This window comes from Aquila chrysaetos, chromosome 13 (genome assembly GCF_900496995.4).
Source record: "Aquila chrysaetos chrysaetos chromosome 13, bAquChr1.4, whole genome shotgun sequence".
NCBI lineage: Eukaryota > Metazoa > Chordata > Aves > Accipitriformes > Accipitridae > Aquila > Aquila chrysaetos.
In genome coordinates, this window is record NC_044016.1 from 19,568,938 (window position 1) to 19,587,143 (window position 18,206).

The 18,206-nt window shown below is 41.7% G+C and overlaps 1 protein-coding gene across 3 annotated transcripts in view; it reads right to left on the bottom strand.

Moving 5' to 3' along the window:
* Positions 1 to 18,206, bottom strand: part of DAAM2 (dishevelled associated activator of morphogenesis 2) — a 191,857-nt gene that overhangs the window by 19,824 nt on the left and 153,827 nt on the right. For all 3 annotated transcript variants that reach the window (XM_030035269.2, XM_030035272.1, XM_030035268.1), the window contains 7 exons: positions 17,117 to 17,223; positions 8,248 to 8,332; positions 6,549 to 6,655; positions 5,740 to 5,828; positions 4,817 to 4,985; positions 2,909 to 3,016; positions 1,379 to 1,439 (listed from right to left, as the gene is read on the bottom strand). In XM_030035269.2, coding sequence (XP_029891129.1) covers positions 1,379 to 1,439; positions 2,909 to 3,016; positions 4,817 to 4,985; positions 5,740 to 5,828; positions 6,549 to 6,655; positions 8,248 to 8,332; positions 17,117 to 17,223 — 726 coding nt within the window. The remainder of the gene's footprint in view (positions 1 to 1,378; positions 1,440 to 2,908; positions 3,017 to 4,816; positions 4,986 to 5,739; positions 5,829 to 6,548; positions 6,656 to 8,247; positions 8,333 to 17,116; positions 17,224 to 18,206) is intronic.

Below are 18,206 nucleotides of genomic sequence, written 5' to 3' on the forward strand. Positions count from 1 at the left end.
CCAACAAGTGGTCCCTTTGCCAGCCATCCCAGTGCAGAATGCTCCCCATCTGCAATGCTCCATTAGCATTAAACTGGCATAAGTTGAAAAAGACAAATGAAACATCCTGAAGACAGAGGGACACTGAGAATTGTAGCTAATAAAACCCTGTTTGAAAAGGCAAAGAACAGCTAAAGATGGCAGGGACCTTCCTGAGTTCCAAAGACCTCTGCCTTGTCTCTCAGCACTACCCTTGCCTTAGTTTATCCAACAGGCAAGAGATGCCAGCACCAACCTGAACATAGGATTTTGTTCCTATACTTGCAGAAAGAGAGAATTATGCTCTTAGGGTCCAAATATGTTTATCTGTGAGAATGATGGGAGACATTAAGGGACAGAGACAACAGAGTGACTTTAGCCTTTAATCTTTTTCAACTGCTGTGCAAACACTAACTTGCCATTCCTCACATCAGCCCTTGTGAGAGGTAGCTATTTGTAGCTGCCATTTCACAGTGAGGAGGCAAACACATGGAGTTGTTCAAAGCCACACACATACATCAATGGCATAACCAAGAGGCAAATATGAGATTTCCTACCTCCTGCCACCAAACACAGTGTCCCACCAAACACTGTACTCCCCTGCCTCAGGAAGGCTGGAGTCTTTCCCCAGGAACAAACCCAACACGTTAACTAAAGGAGGCTTCCAGGTAGGGGAACCACAGCTGACACATGAACTTGTGACTCCCGGGAGCATTTAGGCCCATCCGTCATCTTTAACTCTTATAATTCAGTACACACAACTGCATCAATGCACCATTTGTACTGTTCTCTGTTGAAATGGAAGGTTCTGCACTACCTAAGTACAAATTGAACACTGCAACCTAAGTCCAGCTTAAAAGGCTTTCATTAATAGCAGGAAAAAATGCCATTGTTGCTTTGCTTGCCAGCTCAACTCCCTCATCTTTAACTAGTCTATCCTTTCCTTTGCCTTTCCAAGGAGTGGTTAGGATAGGTTAGGGTTGCATATAACAGTGCACTGCCTGTTTATTACTACTCTAAGAGCCATGTGGAACACTTGCTTAGCAGCCAGCCATCCCTCAGTAACAAAGAGCAAGCATTTTATTTCTTCTTTCAGTCCATGCTATTTGTCAAGCTGTCCTTTTACTTTCCAGGCTGAGAGCAAACAAGCTCTTCATTAGGCTTAAGTCTGCCAAGATCATCAGCAGGAGCCCCACATGAAAAGCTTTTATTTGTTTTTTTCTTGGTTAATGCATTCTGGAACGGAATGGAAAGAAACGGAAGAAGAAAGCCCACTTTCTCTTATCATAAAATATATAGTGCCCCTGATTCTGAGTGAGATATTTTAAGTATGGCGCTGTGGAAACCTTCAGATACTTACAGCTTCAACAGCTTTCAATCCGGTCTTTATGTTGTTGACTTCCTTCTCCAGCTCTACCAGGCTGCACAGGAGACAGACACAGAGCAGATAAAACAAAAAAAGCAGTGTTACACAGGAATACAGGAACTGTGCAGCAGAGCATACAATTGGCCCATCAAGTCTGGTATCTGGCCTCTGGCATCAGCCATGCCAGATGATTAGAAATGAGGGGAAGGGGGTCTGTTAATGCTCTGTGCTGCTTTTTGTATGAGATGTAAGATGAGGCAGACCCTGCTCTCCTATGGTCACATTGAAGATTGGGATTTTCCTGGGAAGAAGAGGGGGGTTGCCCTCGGAACATCTGCCCTGTGAGCTGAGACTGACCCTCCAGCAAGGAGCATATGCCACATGGCCAGCTTGCAGTAATCAGCTGACACATAAGCAAGAACCCCAGCTTTAGCACACACATTACTGGGGTCTCAGATTATCTCTACATATGATTCTTTAACCACTTACTACTAAATCCCATTAGCAGTACATTTACATGTGATTTTTGTTTTCTTCACAGTCCAAACATTGTTTTCTCCATTTGCATTTCTACCATATGGTAGTCCTTGCAAGCTTACATTGTAACTGAGCGTATAACCCTACTGTTAATGTTAATACATGCTTCCCTAGACACAAGTGTTGTACTGAATTTCTGCTCACATATACAAACAAGAGTTTTTATTTCTAGGACTTGTATGAAAAAATGACTTTTCATTTCCAGGTAACTAGTTAGTACCTATTTGTGAGTCAGCAGGCATCTCCAAGTATTTGATGAGTAGTAGTTTACATCTCCAAACCACCACTAAAGCCTTATTAAGTGCCTTTAAGTGTGAACCTACATTTATTTTTTACTTGTCTTTCATTAGCTAGAATAGTTCCCTATACAAAGAATCATGGCTAGGCAAATAGTATGCAAAAGTATTTTTGAGCAGTGCTTTGGAAAAAAAAAAAAAGCTAGTATGTTGGGGGATGGCTTGTGTATTCATTTTCCACAAACAGCTACAGAAATGGAAAAAAATATCATTGAAATCTGTGCAGAAAGTATGATGCTTTCCACATTTCTGTGCAAGACTGATTTGTGCAAAAGTTTGAACAATCTTCCTGTAAAGGATTTACTGTAGCTTCTGTGCCTAATTGAATCTGCCTTGGAAACAAACCTTCAATTATCCAGAAAAAATAGCAAGTGACTTAAATGAACAACCATAGAATATGGTGAGTGAATTACAAACAACAACCAGTCTAGTTACAGTGTCTGATTCAAAAATAAAGTAGATATAGGTATATCTGAGTAAAGCTGTCAATTTGGTTACCTACAAATGTTTTTGGACCAAAATTCTCTGTTGATATACCTCTGAATACCATCAGGGATGTGAGCAAAGGCATTTCAGCTGTAAAGCTGGCCATGAGTTTAGAAGACAGCAATAAAAAACCTGATGATTATTAAGTTAACAGAAATCACTGGGAACTCCAGTTCTGGGAACAAGCAAATAGCACTGGACTTACTTGACTTTTGCTGCTTCTGGAAGATGCTGCAACTCAGACTGAATATCTAGGATATCTGGATAATTCTTTTCAAAGATCATAATTAAGTAGTGCAACAGTGTAATGTTCCTAAAAAAAAAAAAAAGAAAAAAAGGAGGGAGAAATGAAAAGGAATATGGTGATAAGAAGGAAAAGGATGGTGGGAGGATTGTGACAAATCAGTGAAAAATACTTGGGTAGCAATTGTGCTTGCATGAACAAAACAAACAATATATCAGCAGTTAGCAGGTCTGTTATTGAAAGAAAACTATCACAGACTGAAATGAATCAGTCCTTTATGAACCATCCTTCCTAAAACCTCAAGCAATATATTGTACCTTGATTCATTCTGGAAGCACCAGCATGCTTCCATCCACCTGTGTAGATGGTGTAACAGAAAAGAAAATTGTGTAACACTGTATACTATTTGTCCCCAGATGCTTCAGAGAATAAGCAACTAATAGTACTAAAATGACATTAACTCATAAGGGAGAAGTAAATTGTTCTCAGAGGCAATGTGGAAAAAACTTAAGAGTTAACGAAGAAGAGGAAAAGGTTCTTGAAGAGTGAGGAAGTTGCAAAGAAATCTCCTACACTAATGAAACTGCTATTCTTATGAATAGTGGTCAGGCTTACTATTACAAAAGCAATGGCAGCTCAGGTAGGAGTAGATAGAAATAAGAGGTATGAGAGATGCAGGAGAAAGTTTAAGAAAATTTGTAAAGTAAATGATGAATTTTGCATCAGTGAATTTTGCATGTAGAGAGAACTGCCAGCTGTAACAGCTACTTGTGGTGGGTGTTACATGGTTAACTGACAGGCAAGACAGCAGATGGCCACTGCTTCACACAGACTAGAGCCTGGGAGCTGGGAACCGGTGAGAAAACAGAATCTGCACAGGACATTTAACATATGGAAAATCAAGCCAAGGTACATTAAGGCAAAAAAATGTTCAACGCTAGCTACACAAGTGTTAGCCTTGGAATACAGAAAGGACATGGTGGTAGTCAAAACAGAACTCTGTTAGTTCAAACTGTATTAGGTAGGGATGAATTTCCTATAGCTTCTTACTGCCATTATTCATTCTGTCACAGCCTGAAGTCATTTCACCACAACTATGGTCTCAGCAGGCCTCACAAGTCAAGGAAGGTGTGAGTTAGTAAGAACCAGTATAGGAGATCTCCAAGGAAAAACTTAGTGTTGCTGGAGCCCAAAAGTAGTATTCTCTCCCCAGTCACAGCTGGATTAATTCCCAGAACCAGTATGGGGATATGGGGCAAAACATGGGGTAGAATTACGAAGACCTGCAGCCCATGTCCATAAATAGTAAGTTCCACCTTCCCAAACCCAGCTATTTTCCTTAGCTGCTCTAGATACAACCCGGATCAGTCTCTCTGAGTTATACCTTGTGGTTCCATTACTGATGTAGGTAGAGAGAGCCAGTTTATATTAGTCCGGCATGAGAAACATATGCCATGTTTCACAGGAGACATACAACTGTGGACAGAGTTTTTTTGTGTTTTCTTTTTGCAAAACCATGGTCATAAAACTTTGGTATAAAGGGCAAATTCCATAGAAATCCCCCTCTCCCCAAAACGTATTTCAGTTATTTGTGAAATACTACATTTTGTCATCCTTGCATAGTGCTGCAGAAATACAATCCAACAACAGATGTGCGTTATCCAAAGAAACAGCAGAATTTGAGTGCTGTGTTAATAGCTGGTCTTAATTGCTGCAGGATTTTTTAGAGTGAAAAGCACTACTTAAATGCTAAATAAGACATTATTTTAAATGGTCTACAGACCTAAAACCAAACAAAAACCAGTTTCATTACTATGATAAGAGATGCAGCAGCACAGTAGCTAACTCATTTATGGCCTTCTAGCCTACCTGTCTATACTGGATTTGGTGTCTGCAATTTTGTTCAGGCTGGAGACTTTGAAGCCGTAAGCACTTCCTCTTTGGCCCTTGTTCATATAATTCCCAAAGGCCAGAACTACCTCCAGGAGTTGCCTCAAACGCTTGCTTCGGATTAGTTCTTTAGATGCCAGAAGAATGGCTTGAAAAGAGAAAAAAATGAACAGGTTATTGCACAGTGGCTGTTTTTAACATGCCTGGGCCCGTAATTTGAAGTACCCTAAAATGCCCATCTGACTATTGTTCGGCAAATGCTGCAACACAGTCTCTGTGTGTACTGTCCTTCCTGTACCTCATATGACCAGAACAAGGACAAATGGAAGGAAGATGCACTACATATAGCCTGTAGGATGCTCCTCTAAACCTAGGAGCGAGTCTGTTCTGGACCTCAAACTAAAAACATAGCCAGCGAGAACAGGGGGAAGGCTTGAGCTCATCTGAAAATGCAGAGTAGAATACACTCACCTCTTCTCTGCAATAATCAGGGATGTGGCACAGAAGCCATACACTCCCCCCCCCCCTTGTAAGTTGCACGTTCTCAGAATACCACTGTCCTGAGGCATCTATTCTAACTGCCCCATGGAGAGGGAAGGTGCAAGGATTTGAGGGCGAGAAGGGAAGGCTGACCTGCACAGAAAGGCCATGAAAGCTTTTGGCAGCTCAGCACAGCCTGGTAGCACACTGTCACATCTGTCAAGTCATATTTACAGTGTAACAATCATGAAACTGACTTTATTAAGTCAATGGGTACAAGAAGAGCATCTGACAATTCATTTCCTGGCACATGACATGCCTTGGACTCACTGGCTCTAAGCCATAGCACCTCCTTTGAAGACAAGCCTCTTTTGACCTTCCCTGCCCCTCTACCCAACTCTGAGCAAAAGCTTTAGCCATACCTTCCACTTTTGGTTTTGCTTCTGCCAGCCTTTCTGGAAACTTCTTCTTAAAGAATAATGCTTGCAGCCGTTGCTGATAGTGGTCAATCCTGCATGAAGGGTAGAGGAAAGCCAACACTGAACTAGAACTGTATTGTGAAGCCCAGGGCCAGTATGCTGTCTATGTAATCTAATGGTTGGATGTTGAGTGCCACAAGGCCTATGCACGGAACTACGGACATAGTTCAAACATCTAACACTACATAATCAACCTTGTTATGAAAATGGAGGACCTCAAGGCACGTTTTGATAACAACTGAAAAGGAGCTGGAAGAATTCCCATTACTCTCAAAATATGAGAGTCACAGCAGATGCCAGCTGCATCTCAATTAGCAGAACAAAATGTTAATCCTGATTGGGGGTGTAGCAAAATTGGAACAAGAAAGAAGGTCAGAGGATGAAGAGATGGGATAGCTGAAAGGAAAAAGGGATCTATATGAAATCCTAATCCCTGGCTACACTACATCTGATAGTTGGATCTGAATTCCTTTTTGTGTGAATAAGTTTAGGCAGAGGAGGCAGGTTTCTGTCTGTCATCAGGGGACTGGTCCTTAAATGACAGCACGGAGAGTGCTTATCGTCAATAAAAAGTTTGTGTAATAAATGGAAACATTTGTAACATTTGTGGGCTTCTGGCAAATGCAGGGTATAATGCTGGCCCACAATCTCTTGCACATTCCCCCTCAGTGCCAGATGATCCATTTTCAATAACAATTATAGCTGTTTCCAAGAAGTCCTCAGTGCACTTTCCCATAATGTATCAAACAGACCTGCTCATTTCAAAGAGGAAACGATCCGCCCGGGCCATGCGCTCAATTTCATGTTTATGCTCCTCCAACAAGTCGGTATCGCTCTTTTCAGGAACAAACTTCAGCAGCTAGAGTGACAGACACAAACCAAACACTGAGATGAGAGATCCAGGGAAAAGGAGAGAGGGACAGAGAGGCACAGACAAACCCTGATGGAGACAGGGCCCTCCGATTTCTCTACTACCATGGGGAAGCATTACGTTGACTCAGCCATGTGACCATAACTTCAAAAAAGTGCAGCTGTGGCTACAAAACTGACCTTTTTTAAACCTTTGATTGCTGTTCTGTCTTTATCCCTCACTGACCCTATTAGATTAATTTTTAATTCTATGGGGAATTTCCCATTTCTAAATCCTAAAGGCCAAGTGCTACTGCAACTTACCCAAGGGGAAGTACAGAGAGAACTTTGATTCCCACACCATTATTTGGAGTTTAGATTGGTGCAAACAAGAGAAGGATGTGTCCCACTCAGTGTGAAGTACCCATCATGCCTGTCCTAGAGTACACACAAAGCCTCATCTATCTCTCTCTTGGATCTGCCCTATTCTGCTGGAACAATAAACAATTACCAAGCGACTGGATATGTGTCTGACACTGGCTGCTATTCATATGCTGACCTTAAAAGCTCATACTTTGACAGATTTTTGACATATCTGGTGGTAATTGTGCTTTAGAATGGTTATAAATATTGCCATGCACACAGCCTCAGCGCACACCCACAAAAACTGCTCACAAGGCATATCAAGCACTTTGCTTTTTACCACTTCTCAATATTTTATCCCACTCCCCCAAAATGTGATATTCAAAGGTGTGGAGCATCAGAAGTTTGCAGTGACTTCTAGAGCAGCTGTGAGCATTCAGATAACGTGACAAGTAGGCTATAAATTTCCAAAATGGAAAAGCTTTTTGTACACGATTAAATACTGTGACTGCATACAAAGAAGGAATCACATTTGTCAGGCAGTTCAGAATTACAACATTTTGCGCACTCCTAAGGAACTTTATTATATACATCTTTGGTCAAAGCATCATCTTTCACCCTCTATAAATTGGGGAAATCAGGCAGTGGCAGTTTAATTGATTTTTTCCCCCTCACATGCTACGCAGTGAACCAACTGCAGGGGACAGAAGGCACTGATTCCCTTTCTAACTATTCTAGTTAGAATGTGAGATCCTTTCTAGTCCCAGCTCTCACCATTGACCTACATGGTCTGGTTCATGGCATTTCCCAATAGAAAAGCTGCAGGCAGAGAAGGGAGATTAAGAAAAAGAAAAGAAAAATGAAAACTAGAAAAACAACAAAAAAATAATCAGCAGTACAAAGAAGAGATGGGAAAAATTATAGGAAAGTCACAGGTTACAAGAGAAGATGTGAAAGGAAACCTCATACCAACTCTAATCATGCATATTTTGCATCAAGAAGAGAAAACTGTTATGAAATCAACCTGATACAAATAGAGTTACACGAGGGAGGTATATCTGACAACACTGGGAAAAATACTTTTGTCATGCTCCTGTGTCCAGCTCCACTGACATGATAGGGCCAAGTTCAGATCTGCAGACATACCAGCAGAGCCAGTACATATATCCACTTACTTTAGGTGAAAAAAGGCAGTGAAGGACTTAAGAGTAAGATATATCTGATTGTAATCTTTCTCACCTGCTCAAGCATATCTTTTGCTAAGTCTTCTTGTTCATCCATCTTCAAGATTGCTTGTCTGATTTCTTCATTAGACAGCTTCAGCCTTTCAACAGTATCAACATTGTACCATTAGTGCAAAGCTTAAGTGACTCACAGTTCAGAAAGTAGGAAGCCTGAAAAGCTGCACTAAAAAGGCACAAAAGAACCATAGGAAGCTCTACTATGAAGCTGCTCTTCTAGAGTATTCAGTAAGATGAACAAATCAGTTCCAAAGGCAGAGATTTTATAGATCATATATCTTTATGCTCTTCAGCTAATCAAATACACATCAGAAATTACATGGTGATTAAGAACAATCAGGTCCTCATAGATCAAAAGTGATTCCAACTTCCCCCATATCAGATACCTCCCTCATCAAGTTCTTTTGCTATAGTAAAACCCCTTAAATCCATGTGACCTGTAACTGACTGTGAGCCCATGTAACAGCCTGGCTTGTGAATATTAAAGCGTCTCCCAGAGTAACAAATAATGGGACATATCTTTCCCTTCTAGATCTAGGAACAGGGTTTCTTGTAAGAAGACTGGTTGTGCTAGGTAAGTTCACTCTGTCAGCAATCACAGCGGAAGAAAGAATTGACAGCATCTACATATCCATGTTTCATATCCAGTATGAAACAAGCTCTGAAAACAAGAACTTATAAATATTATCTGAGGTATTAAAATTACACTCCCCTTCCCACCTACTCCTGTTCATCTGTGTGGAATGAGTAAGGGCCATCAGTTACAACAAAACACAGAATCAACAAAAAAACCTCTGAGGGTCTCCACTTGAAATCCAGGGCAGAGCAGGAAGAGTCAGAATTCATGATTATTGAGAGGTTGCTTGATAGATTACATGAAATGAACTTGGTGGTTCTCATGTAGATGTCAATGAAGAAATGCACAAGTGACAAATTCTATCCCACCACCCCCAACCCATGACACCCTCATCAGTCATTTCAGGAGAATAGGGGAGGACCAAATGAACCATAAAGGAAAGGCTATGCACAAGAAAATCTCAATTTTGTGACTGAAACAGGAAAGTGTGAAAAGAAGTATTTGAGGAGTGAAGTTTGCAGTCTCCATGGACGTTCTACAATCAATATAATTAATTAACAGCAGAAAGAGAAAATGCAAATATAAATGAGAGACAGGCTGATGCACGAGGCAGAACGTTTTTGTCTTCAGTGCTAAGAAATTCCATGTTTAAATTTCACATTGCTATTGCCATTTGGATAGAATCATATTTTTGGAACTAGGTAAAAGCAAAAGAGCAAGCTTTATTTTTTACAGGCAGAAATATTACTAAATCTGAGAAACTTAAAGCATTTTAATGTTACCCAATATAACCAACAGCTGGAAACTAAAATATGAATTAGCAGACATTCGAAAGCTTTTAAGCATTACACCTCTGAACTAATTGCTCTCACTCTGTTCCTAGCTGGTCATCCTGTCTGCTTCTGACAAAGAGGGCAAATGACACCAGCTAAGTAAGAGAAAGCTACTGAATTTCCAGAAAAGCTACATAATCGGCCACGCTTGGATGAGATAGAAGTTGTTTTACAATGAAAAGGCTGGAAACTTTTTACTTTAGGTCATCAGTTTGACTCCGGATCAAAACAACAAGCCTCAGTACATGGGGTTCTGCATAAAGCTCTACAGTCTCAATCAGAAAACTGAAGAGTTTCTTTTGGCTTTAATAATCATGAATTGTAAAGTCCATGGCTGTGTGACCCTGAACTGATGAAACCCTGTGATCGCATGAGGGCTGAGAAGCATATTGGTGGGTGTGGGCCTCGTCCCTAGCAGACACATATACACATGCCCAGACAATTTGGTGCCTGCAGATTTTCAAGTGCTACATTTTGTTGGTTATTTTTCCTTTAGGGAGCACCTTTAGATTTTCCAGGATCCGGAGTCCACAGATTAGCTCTGTCTTGTAACACAGGCACACAGCCTGTCAGAGGGCATGCAATACACCAACCCATGAAACACCAGGGTGGGGGTGTGTGTGTGTGTTGCTACTTTCACTGAGGATAAAAAGAATGAGGGCAAGTTTCATGTTTTTTCCACGCAAATAACTCGAGCAATTGCTACACTGACCACCCCATTAGACAGCGCAAGTACCTCTGTGTGTGTTTGGGGATGCAGTAAACAGCACCAAATATACAGGTTTGAGGGATGTCAACTCAACAGAAGCTGTAGTGCATATTATTGCTGATCTTCTTCTGCCCAGGAGCCCAAGGACTTCAGACTCCAAGGTCCTCCGTTTGCTCCCATTCATTAGCACTAAATACACTTGAAAACATCTTCTGTTCAAAAATAGTTGAGAGCCCCAAGGACAGACAGTTATACAAACACTTTGATTTCTTGGATGATTCTGTGCCCTGCCATCAGCAGGGAAACATCTGGCTTGAATGGTTTAGGCCACACTAGAGAGAAGCAGAAAGCTTGCCAGCCCCCTGCCAAGAAGCAGTTTAACTTCATCACTTACAGGCCTGTAACGCGGTCACAGTGCCTGCAGGTGTGCATCCTAGTTTATTACCAATCCAATTACAAGTACAGAAGGATTTACAGCAAAACAATCTTACTCTTCCAAAGTGGGCTTGTTCCTCTCCTGGGGCAGGACCTATTTCAAGAGCTGTAAGCATCAACAGCACAAAACAGGGATCTTTCCCGCTTTAAAAACCAGCTGAATAACTGGCCAAAGAATTGTTAATCAAGTGATTCTTCTTGTATTTTCAAAACTGATACCCAGCCATGCAGTAGATCTTAAAGATGGCCAGCAGTAATGTGAAACAGATGTGCTCCTTTAAGCAGAAACAGGTGAACTGATTAAAGAGGAACCTAAAGCAGATGTGTGAAATCTTTCAGTTTAGAACTGAATAGAGGCATCCCTCAAAGCCTGAAACTCATATGGGACAGACAGCAAATTAAAGTGGAATTATGGCCCAAAAATTTACACTACAGAAATTACATTTCAGTATCTATTGGAAAGTCTGCAATGACTTTCTTACAAGCTTTGCAGATCCAGGCACTCTTCCTTCAGCTGCTGGAGACAACTCAATTCGGAACAGCATACGATTCAAGCTGTATTCTCTCTGCCTTACACTTCACCCAATCACAGGTCCTGGCATCAGAACTCAGGAAGTAAATGTGACCAGAAGAAAACACAGTGCCCCTTTCCTCAGCTGCAGTACATTCATTCATAGCGCAGATATTGACTGTTTTTGTTCAACAGCAGCCTGATGCTGGTCATATGAGGAAGGAAAAGGATCTTTACTGAGAATACTCCCTCCTTCTTCCCTCACTCATACATCTGGTGGCAGCATATGGAAGTCCAACTGCTTGAGTCATCTTCAAGCAGTGTTAAAGCTCAACAAGTACCAAATAACTTCTGATATGGTACTTACCCTGCCTCCCTCTATCCCCTTCGGCTTCATAAATAATCTCTATTGACTCTGCAGAGTAATTCATCACTAATCTCCCCAGGACACCTCCGCTGATTTAACACCAGCATCACTTGCAGATGTCAAATGGTTTATTGTTTTGTCCTCTTGGAGAAAGCCAGCACCTGACTCTGAACATGCCTGGGAGACACGTTGCAGTTTTACATCAACTTCCCTTACAGACATCCAGTGCTTGCTCATTTTTCCTCCTTAAATATACCCATCGATTTAACTTACAGTAACCTCTGCCCTTCATTCCTCCTTCCCATGGATCAAAGCAGAATACTTGTCACTCATTAACCATCTCCCCCTCAGAGGAAAAAGTAGGTTACTTCATGGGCTTGTTCCTTGGATCTTGCTTAGCTTTTGAGAAAGAAGCATGCTTGCCTATTACCAAAGAATCCAGAGTTTTGCTGGAGCTACATTAAGATCCCATACTACAGGGATCACACTCCCACTCTTCCTTTTACCTTGGAGAAGGGGACTGATTATCATGTATCAAGGCCATTTTCTGCTTCAAACTGAACTGAACTACAGTGCTTCCAAAAGATGCTACAGTAGTAGCTGTGACAGTGAGAGGCACTGACTGATACTTAGCTGCATCCTAAGGCCAGTTTGTACAGCTCATGCAAATCTTAGCTTTTACTGACTGCACAATTCCCCATCTCCACAACTCATTTCACACAGGCTACTAGTCAATTCACTCCCAAACTTTGTGACTGGGACATAAGCCTTCTCTTAGCTCCTGAGCTCTCCTAAGGCTCTGTACAGCTGCCAAGCTGCAGGCTGTTAAATGTCTGTGTTTTGGGAATACTCATTGTCACTACCCCATAAAGGCAGGAAAAGGAGATTTTTCCCTGCTCTCAGAAGAAGCATTCAGGTGTCGGGCTGGTCTAACTGCATGTTCACTCAGAAAGATGCAGCCACTCTTTTCACATCCTCTTATCTCAGTTGCCAACTCATCTTGTCAGTGAAGAAGACAGCGCCTTAACCTTTTGGGGACAACAGTTGGAACATTTTACAAGGTACATCTTACACCATTATATCAACATGTTGGGAAAAACATCCACCAGTGCCTTTTCAGCACTTCACTGTGAAAGTATTCTGCCAAGTGCATAAAGAAACAGGCTTTTCTTTTCCTCCTTCAGCAAAAGCTTATGAGGGACCCAGCTACTTTGCAACAAAATACTCTCAAGAAGGATCTGGGCTGGCCGTCTTTCTGAGCCAAGCAGGGCACAGCAAGGCCAAACTTGGGAATCCCCAAATTACAGTGACATATTGATGAGGCAGTGGTTCATCTTTTATCACAACCCTACCTACTGGTTCCTAGTTGTGATCAAAGATGGGATGGCACCAACTGACATACTCAGTTTAACCTTGGGGTTTATCATACTCAGAATTGCAGGTAAAGCCTTTTATTATGGACCTTAAATTAAAACCAGAAAATCTCTCTAGGAACCCAGGAGGCACTGTTTATTGCCTAGTGTTTTTCAAGACACCACACTGAGGACCTGAACTGCTGAGTCAAATGAGCTGTTTCTGTATCAAGATATGAGCTGTACCCCAAAATATCATACTGCTTGGAATCTACCTTGAAATAAGGGTGAAGACTGTATTGTCACATGGCAGAAAGGCACACCAGGACTGGGGGCACAGCAGAGGCAGTACACAGAGACTGACATTGGCTGAATAGCTTGTCCTCTTAATGTTTGAACTGAAAGGGTTTAGAAGCACTGAGGAGGCACAGCTATGTGAGAGAAATACTCAGTCTGTTTAGTATTCTGGTTAGAAATGCTGCACAAGTCCCTTTTCTTCTCCCTTATTGATAGATGTTTGAATCAACAATCAGAAAAGCCACAAACATTTGGTAAAGCTGCCTGCTAGTATCTATCTACTGTCATATTCACATTTAAAACTATTTTTGTGTAGTTAGATGCTGCCTACTACTGGTTTTATGACATTTTGCTAGCACTCCTACTGTTTCCAGCCTCTTGAGAGGGTTACTGCTGACTAGTTGGGCCACAGGAATAACAAACACATCTCAGAAGAACACTGACATAATGATTTTGCAGGAATTCATGCAAAATAACTTGCACAAAAAAGTTCCATAAGTATACGTTTAGCCTTCTTCTGAGTAACATGTCTCATAGAACTGGACCTCTCCAGAGCATTTCACAAAGCAAGACAGTAAGTGATATGTCTTAGGCATGTTCTGCAAGGACCATTTCATGTTATGCCAGAACATTTAAAGATATGGTACAACAAAAACACTAGAGCAGCAAAAGTACTAGCCATTACTTAAGTAACGGAGGCAAGGAGAAGCCATACTGGTGAGAGAGATCAGAGAAATTTCCAGCTGCTAGGTGAAAGCAGGGAAACACAGGGATCTGGGATGACTCTTCCAGACCACACAACTCTGACAGTAAATCTTCAGCCTGGTGGAAACTGAAGACATCAGGAAATTCATGACGGACAGCAGATTTCCAGTGTGACAGAAATAACTGTATGTTGGAAACACCATTAAGAAAAACAGATTTGAATCTGGTGGGCACCTGGACTCACCACAGACAGATGGTTCCATGTCCTTGTTGAATTATGGCCTACTGGAAATACTGTGAGATAAACTGATCTTGTGCCTATTCAAATCTTTACAGTTGGCCTATGGGACAGAGCTTCATTTTGGATCCATCAGACTCCATTAAACAAGGACAATTACATCCTTCCACTGCAGGAAAACTGAAGGTTGCTGCTATCAAGTAGTTGAAATAGAGCTTTTTTTAAATGAAAATAGAGATGAGAATGGGGAGGAAGGCTTGCGAATCTGTTAACTGCCAGCAAAAATCAACTAGCAATTCAATTTTAATTTCTTTTCAGTCTACTATACTCCTGTCTCTCTGCAAAAGAAAGCAAAAGACATCTATTTCTCACTTTAGCTAGGTTTTGGCTTGTTGGACCATATGAAATATGAGTGCTGCCTGACCCCTTCTAACACAGTGTTAGTAAAACAATAACATTTGAGTAGTGGAGGGAAAGAAAACCCAACCCATGCAGCTATTTTACTTTAAAGGACACGACAGTTTAGTGTAAACAAAGGGGGAATAAACTACAGGAATATATGCACAGTAAGAGTCAATTAGAAACAGCTGTTGGCAGATACTGTGGCAACTTGAAAGCTGGGGCTGCAGCTCAGGGTTGCACAAACTCTGTCACCAGTTTTAAATCCCCTCTCATTGCACGTGTGTGCACACCCACATGCACACATGTGCAAGGTGCGCTGCAGGAACAGCAAGGGCATGGCAGCAGTCAGGGATGATTTGGCTGGGAGTGTCTCTCCTTCAGGGTTTAACCTAAATGAGGAAGAAGTGGCTGAATGAAAAAACTGCAAAGGGGTCATAAAACCCTTTCAATTATTGCCTGCACCCAATCCTCCCAATTACTGTCTTTAATAATAGAACCATATAAGCACAAAGAGCAGAAAAAGGCATGAATGTAGAGGTACCATTTTATTCCCAAAGATTTTTGATTTTCTAGTTGCATTTAGAAAGGAAGTTTGGGGAGGAGTAGCAATCCTGGCCCAATTTGTAAGATATTTCTCATATCCTGGGTGTAAACTATCTGTTACAAACATTAAATGATCTAAGCTAGCGACAGCCCTGGTGACTGGTGTTTCCCATAGTGCAGCACAGCGAAGTTAACAGGGCACAATGCAAACTGGCAAGCTCCTTAGGGACAGCAAGCTCGGTCTCCAAATCTCTATCATCCATGTTAGGCCTGCTAACAATAAGACCAGGATATTTCCTAGTAGAGAAGTTGACAGTCACAAAACACAGCTTTCCATCTCTGGTTTGAGTCCAGACTAGCAGCTTGAGATGGACTGGCTTCATGGCACACCTGGTATGAACACACGCCGTGTACCCTGAAGTGCAAGGTACATGTTTCAATGACACTTTGCCGGAGGCAGCAGAAGGGAAGAAAAACCACAGACTGTCTTTTCTCTCTCTCACCGTTTAGAGAGGATTCCTTTCAGTTAAGAATGGGCCAGACTTGCACAGCAGAAGAGGTGAATGGTGAAAAACACATACTGCTGCCATCCACACTGCTTTTGTTTTGGAGACAGATTTTTACAAATAAATATCTAGTGTCATAGCAATTCATGAACCACCTTCCTGGATCCTCCTCAGCCCAGCCAGCTGCACACATTATGTTACCACTTCTAGGAAATGTTCCACTTGCATACATGAGTTAATCTGAACCCCAGACACAATTTAGCAGGTCTGTCAAACATGAAAATCCTCTTGCCCCTATGCCTCCCCATTCCTCTGCCCCAGCCTGCAGTCAGCTGCCAAGACCAGCAAAGACATGCATTGGCAACTGCTGCAGAAAGAGAAATGTAAGCCTTCCCTCATTGCTGGTTTGGATGGTGGGTGTCCTGCTGACATGCAGGCTAATGCCACATGAGTAGCATAATGAGAGCCTCCATAGGTTTCACTAAGCAATGGAAAGAACTCACTCCAGCCCTGGTGGTCTGGCTGCAACTTTACTTTTAACCGTTAGCATGCTAGGGCAGACAAGCAATCACATCCATACGAACCTGCATTTTCTACTGATCAATGACAGTTTTATTGCTCAGTACTGGCACAGCTTTACCAGGTTCCGCCTCCAGCCCTGCTGTCCCTTCTCTGGTAGGAAAGGCAGCTTTCTCAGGTGGATCAGTGTCTGCACAAATTTTATAGTTAGTGACAGACATCCAGTCCAGTACTCATGTTGGTAGAAAGACATGAAAAGCATATAGAGTGCCCTGATGTCACATCATTTGAAGGCATTAGTCACTGCAGGAGCATGCAAAGGCAACTCCTGGCTTCCAAAACCTAATTTACAAATACAAGACCTAATTCTTGAATATATCTTCTTACATTTACCACTTTTCTCACCACGAGTCAAAAATGACAAAGATGAATATCACTCACAGCTCTGCTGTATTCCAGGGAGATGCTCAGAGCAACATTTAGAAAGAAACGTACAGAACAGAGACAAATTACATACACAGAGCATAGGGGACACGTTACTTATTTAGAGTGAAGTGCAAGCACTGCCAAAGAGCTGCTTTCATCTGCCTATGAGTACTGATAGTTTTCTGGTGATGAGTCTTCAGAGACATCCTGGTGTCTATGGGTTCAATGCACAAAATGTGTGTGTGCATATGTTTATTGTGAGCTAACACTTCAGAGAGACATGTGCTTTTATGACACTGCAAGAGAGGTTTCTCTGAAGCAAGCTCTGCAGGTATTAGACAGCAGGTCTAGCTGGGAAAAGAAACATGTCCATTTGTTTAATTCCATCCCCTCTTGTTTCTACATTGACCATGGCATACCTTGTGAGCTAAGGCTTAGCACACTTACTTGGAAAGGAGAATGACACAATTCTGGGCCCTCCGGCCATCAATCACAGAGAGCTCTTTCACCTTTCGTGTGGAGAGGTAAAGGTCTTCTGTTGAACCCATCTCTTTCTGCATATAATTCAAAAGAAAGGGAAAACAATCAGTATTATGTTTCTCACCCAAGGCTGATAGACTTAGCTGAGTGTAATGAGCAAAACCCATTCCAACCTGGGAAAATCCACCCTCATGGTGAGAAAAGGAGACAAGAAGGGCAGAAAACATGTAGGTAGATCCTGTATTACTAGACAAACAGAAGTCATTCATTACCACCTAGGAGATCATCTTTGATTCCAAATAAAGGACTTGATTCTGACCTATTGGACTGACTCTACCAACAGTTATGTTATTATGTTAACGTACAAAACTGGCATGACAGGAAACTTGGGCAGATTATAGTAAAGCCCACTGGTGTGGTGTCACAGCATATCCTTCAGCAGAGGCCTCCTGCAGGGGTTACACAGCATTCTTGAAAGGCTGCAGCACAATCAGGAAAAATCCTTCCATCATCTCTTGAGGCTGCCACTGGACCAATCCAAGCCGTATTATATGAGAGATACAAAGAGTAGGGCAAGATGGCATTTATCTTACTAAATATATCTTACTAAATGGGCAACATCTACATCTGAACTAGCCTCTATTTTTTAAATTAATTAATACCTTTAATCGTACAGAAACCACCCTTTTTCAAAGAAGTTATCTGTATATCCCCATTGCCAAACTCATCACCTGGAAAAATGGAAAAATCCCCTTCCAAAATGTTTGTCACAGCACACGGAAACTATTTGCAAACCCAGTTTGACCATCCACACACCTATTGTCCTGCCTACACACCAGAGTTATGGGTTTTGTTTCACTTCCAGAGATTGGCTTTCTGTAGTTACTTTGAGTATCTTTTAACACCGTTCCTTTAAAGGGAAGTAGATGTAATGATAAAAGGTGTTAATCCTGGATAATAGCTCTCTAGTTACTAACAGAGAAGACAGAATTGGAAACAGGACAGTTATTATTTTCCCAGCTAACTGCTGCTGGAACCTCTTCAAAAATGCCTTTCC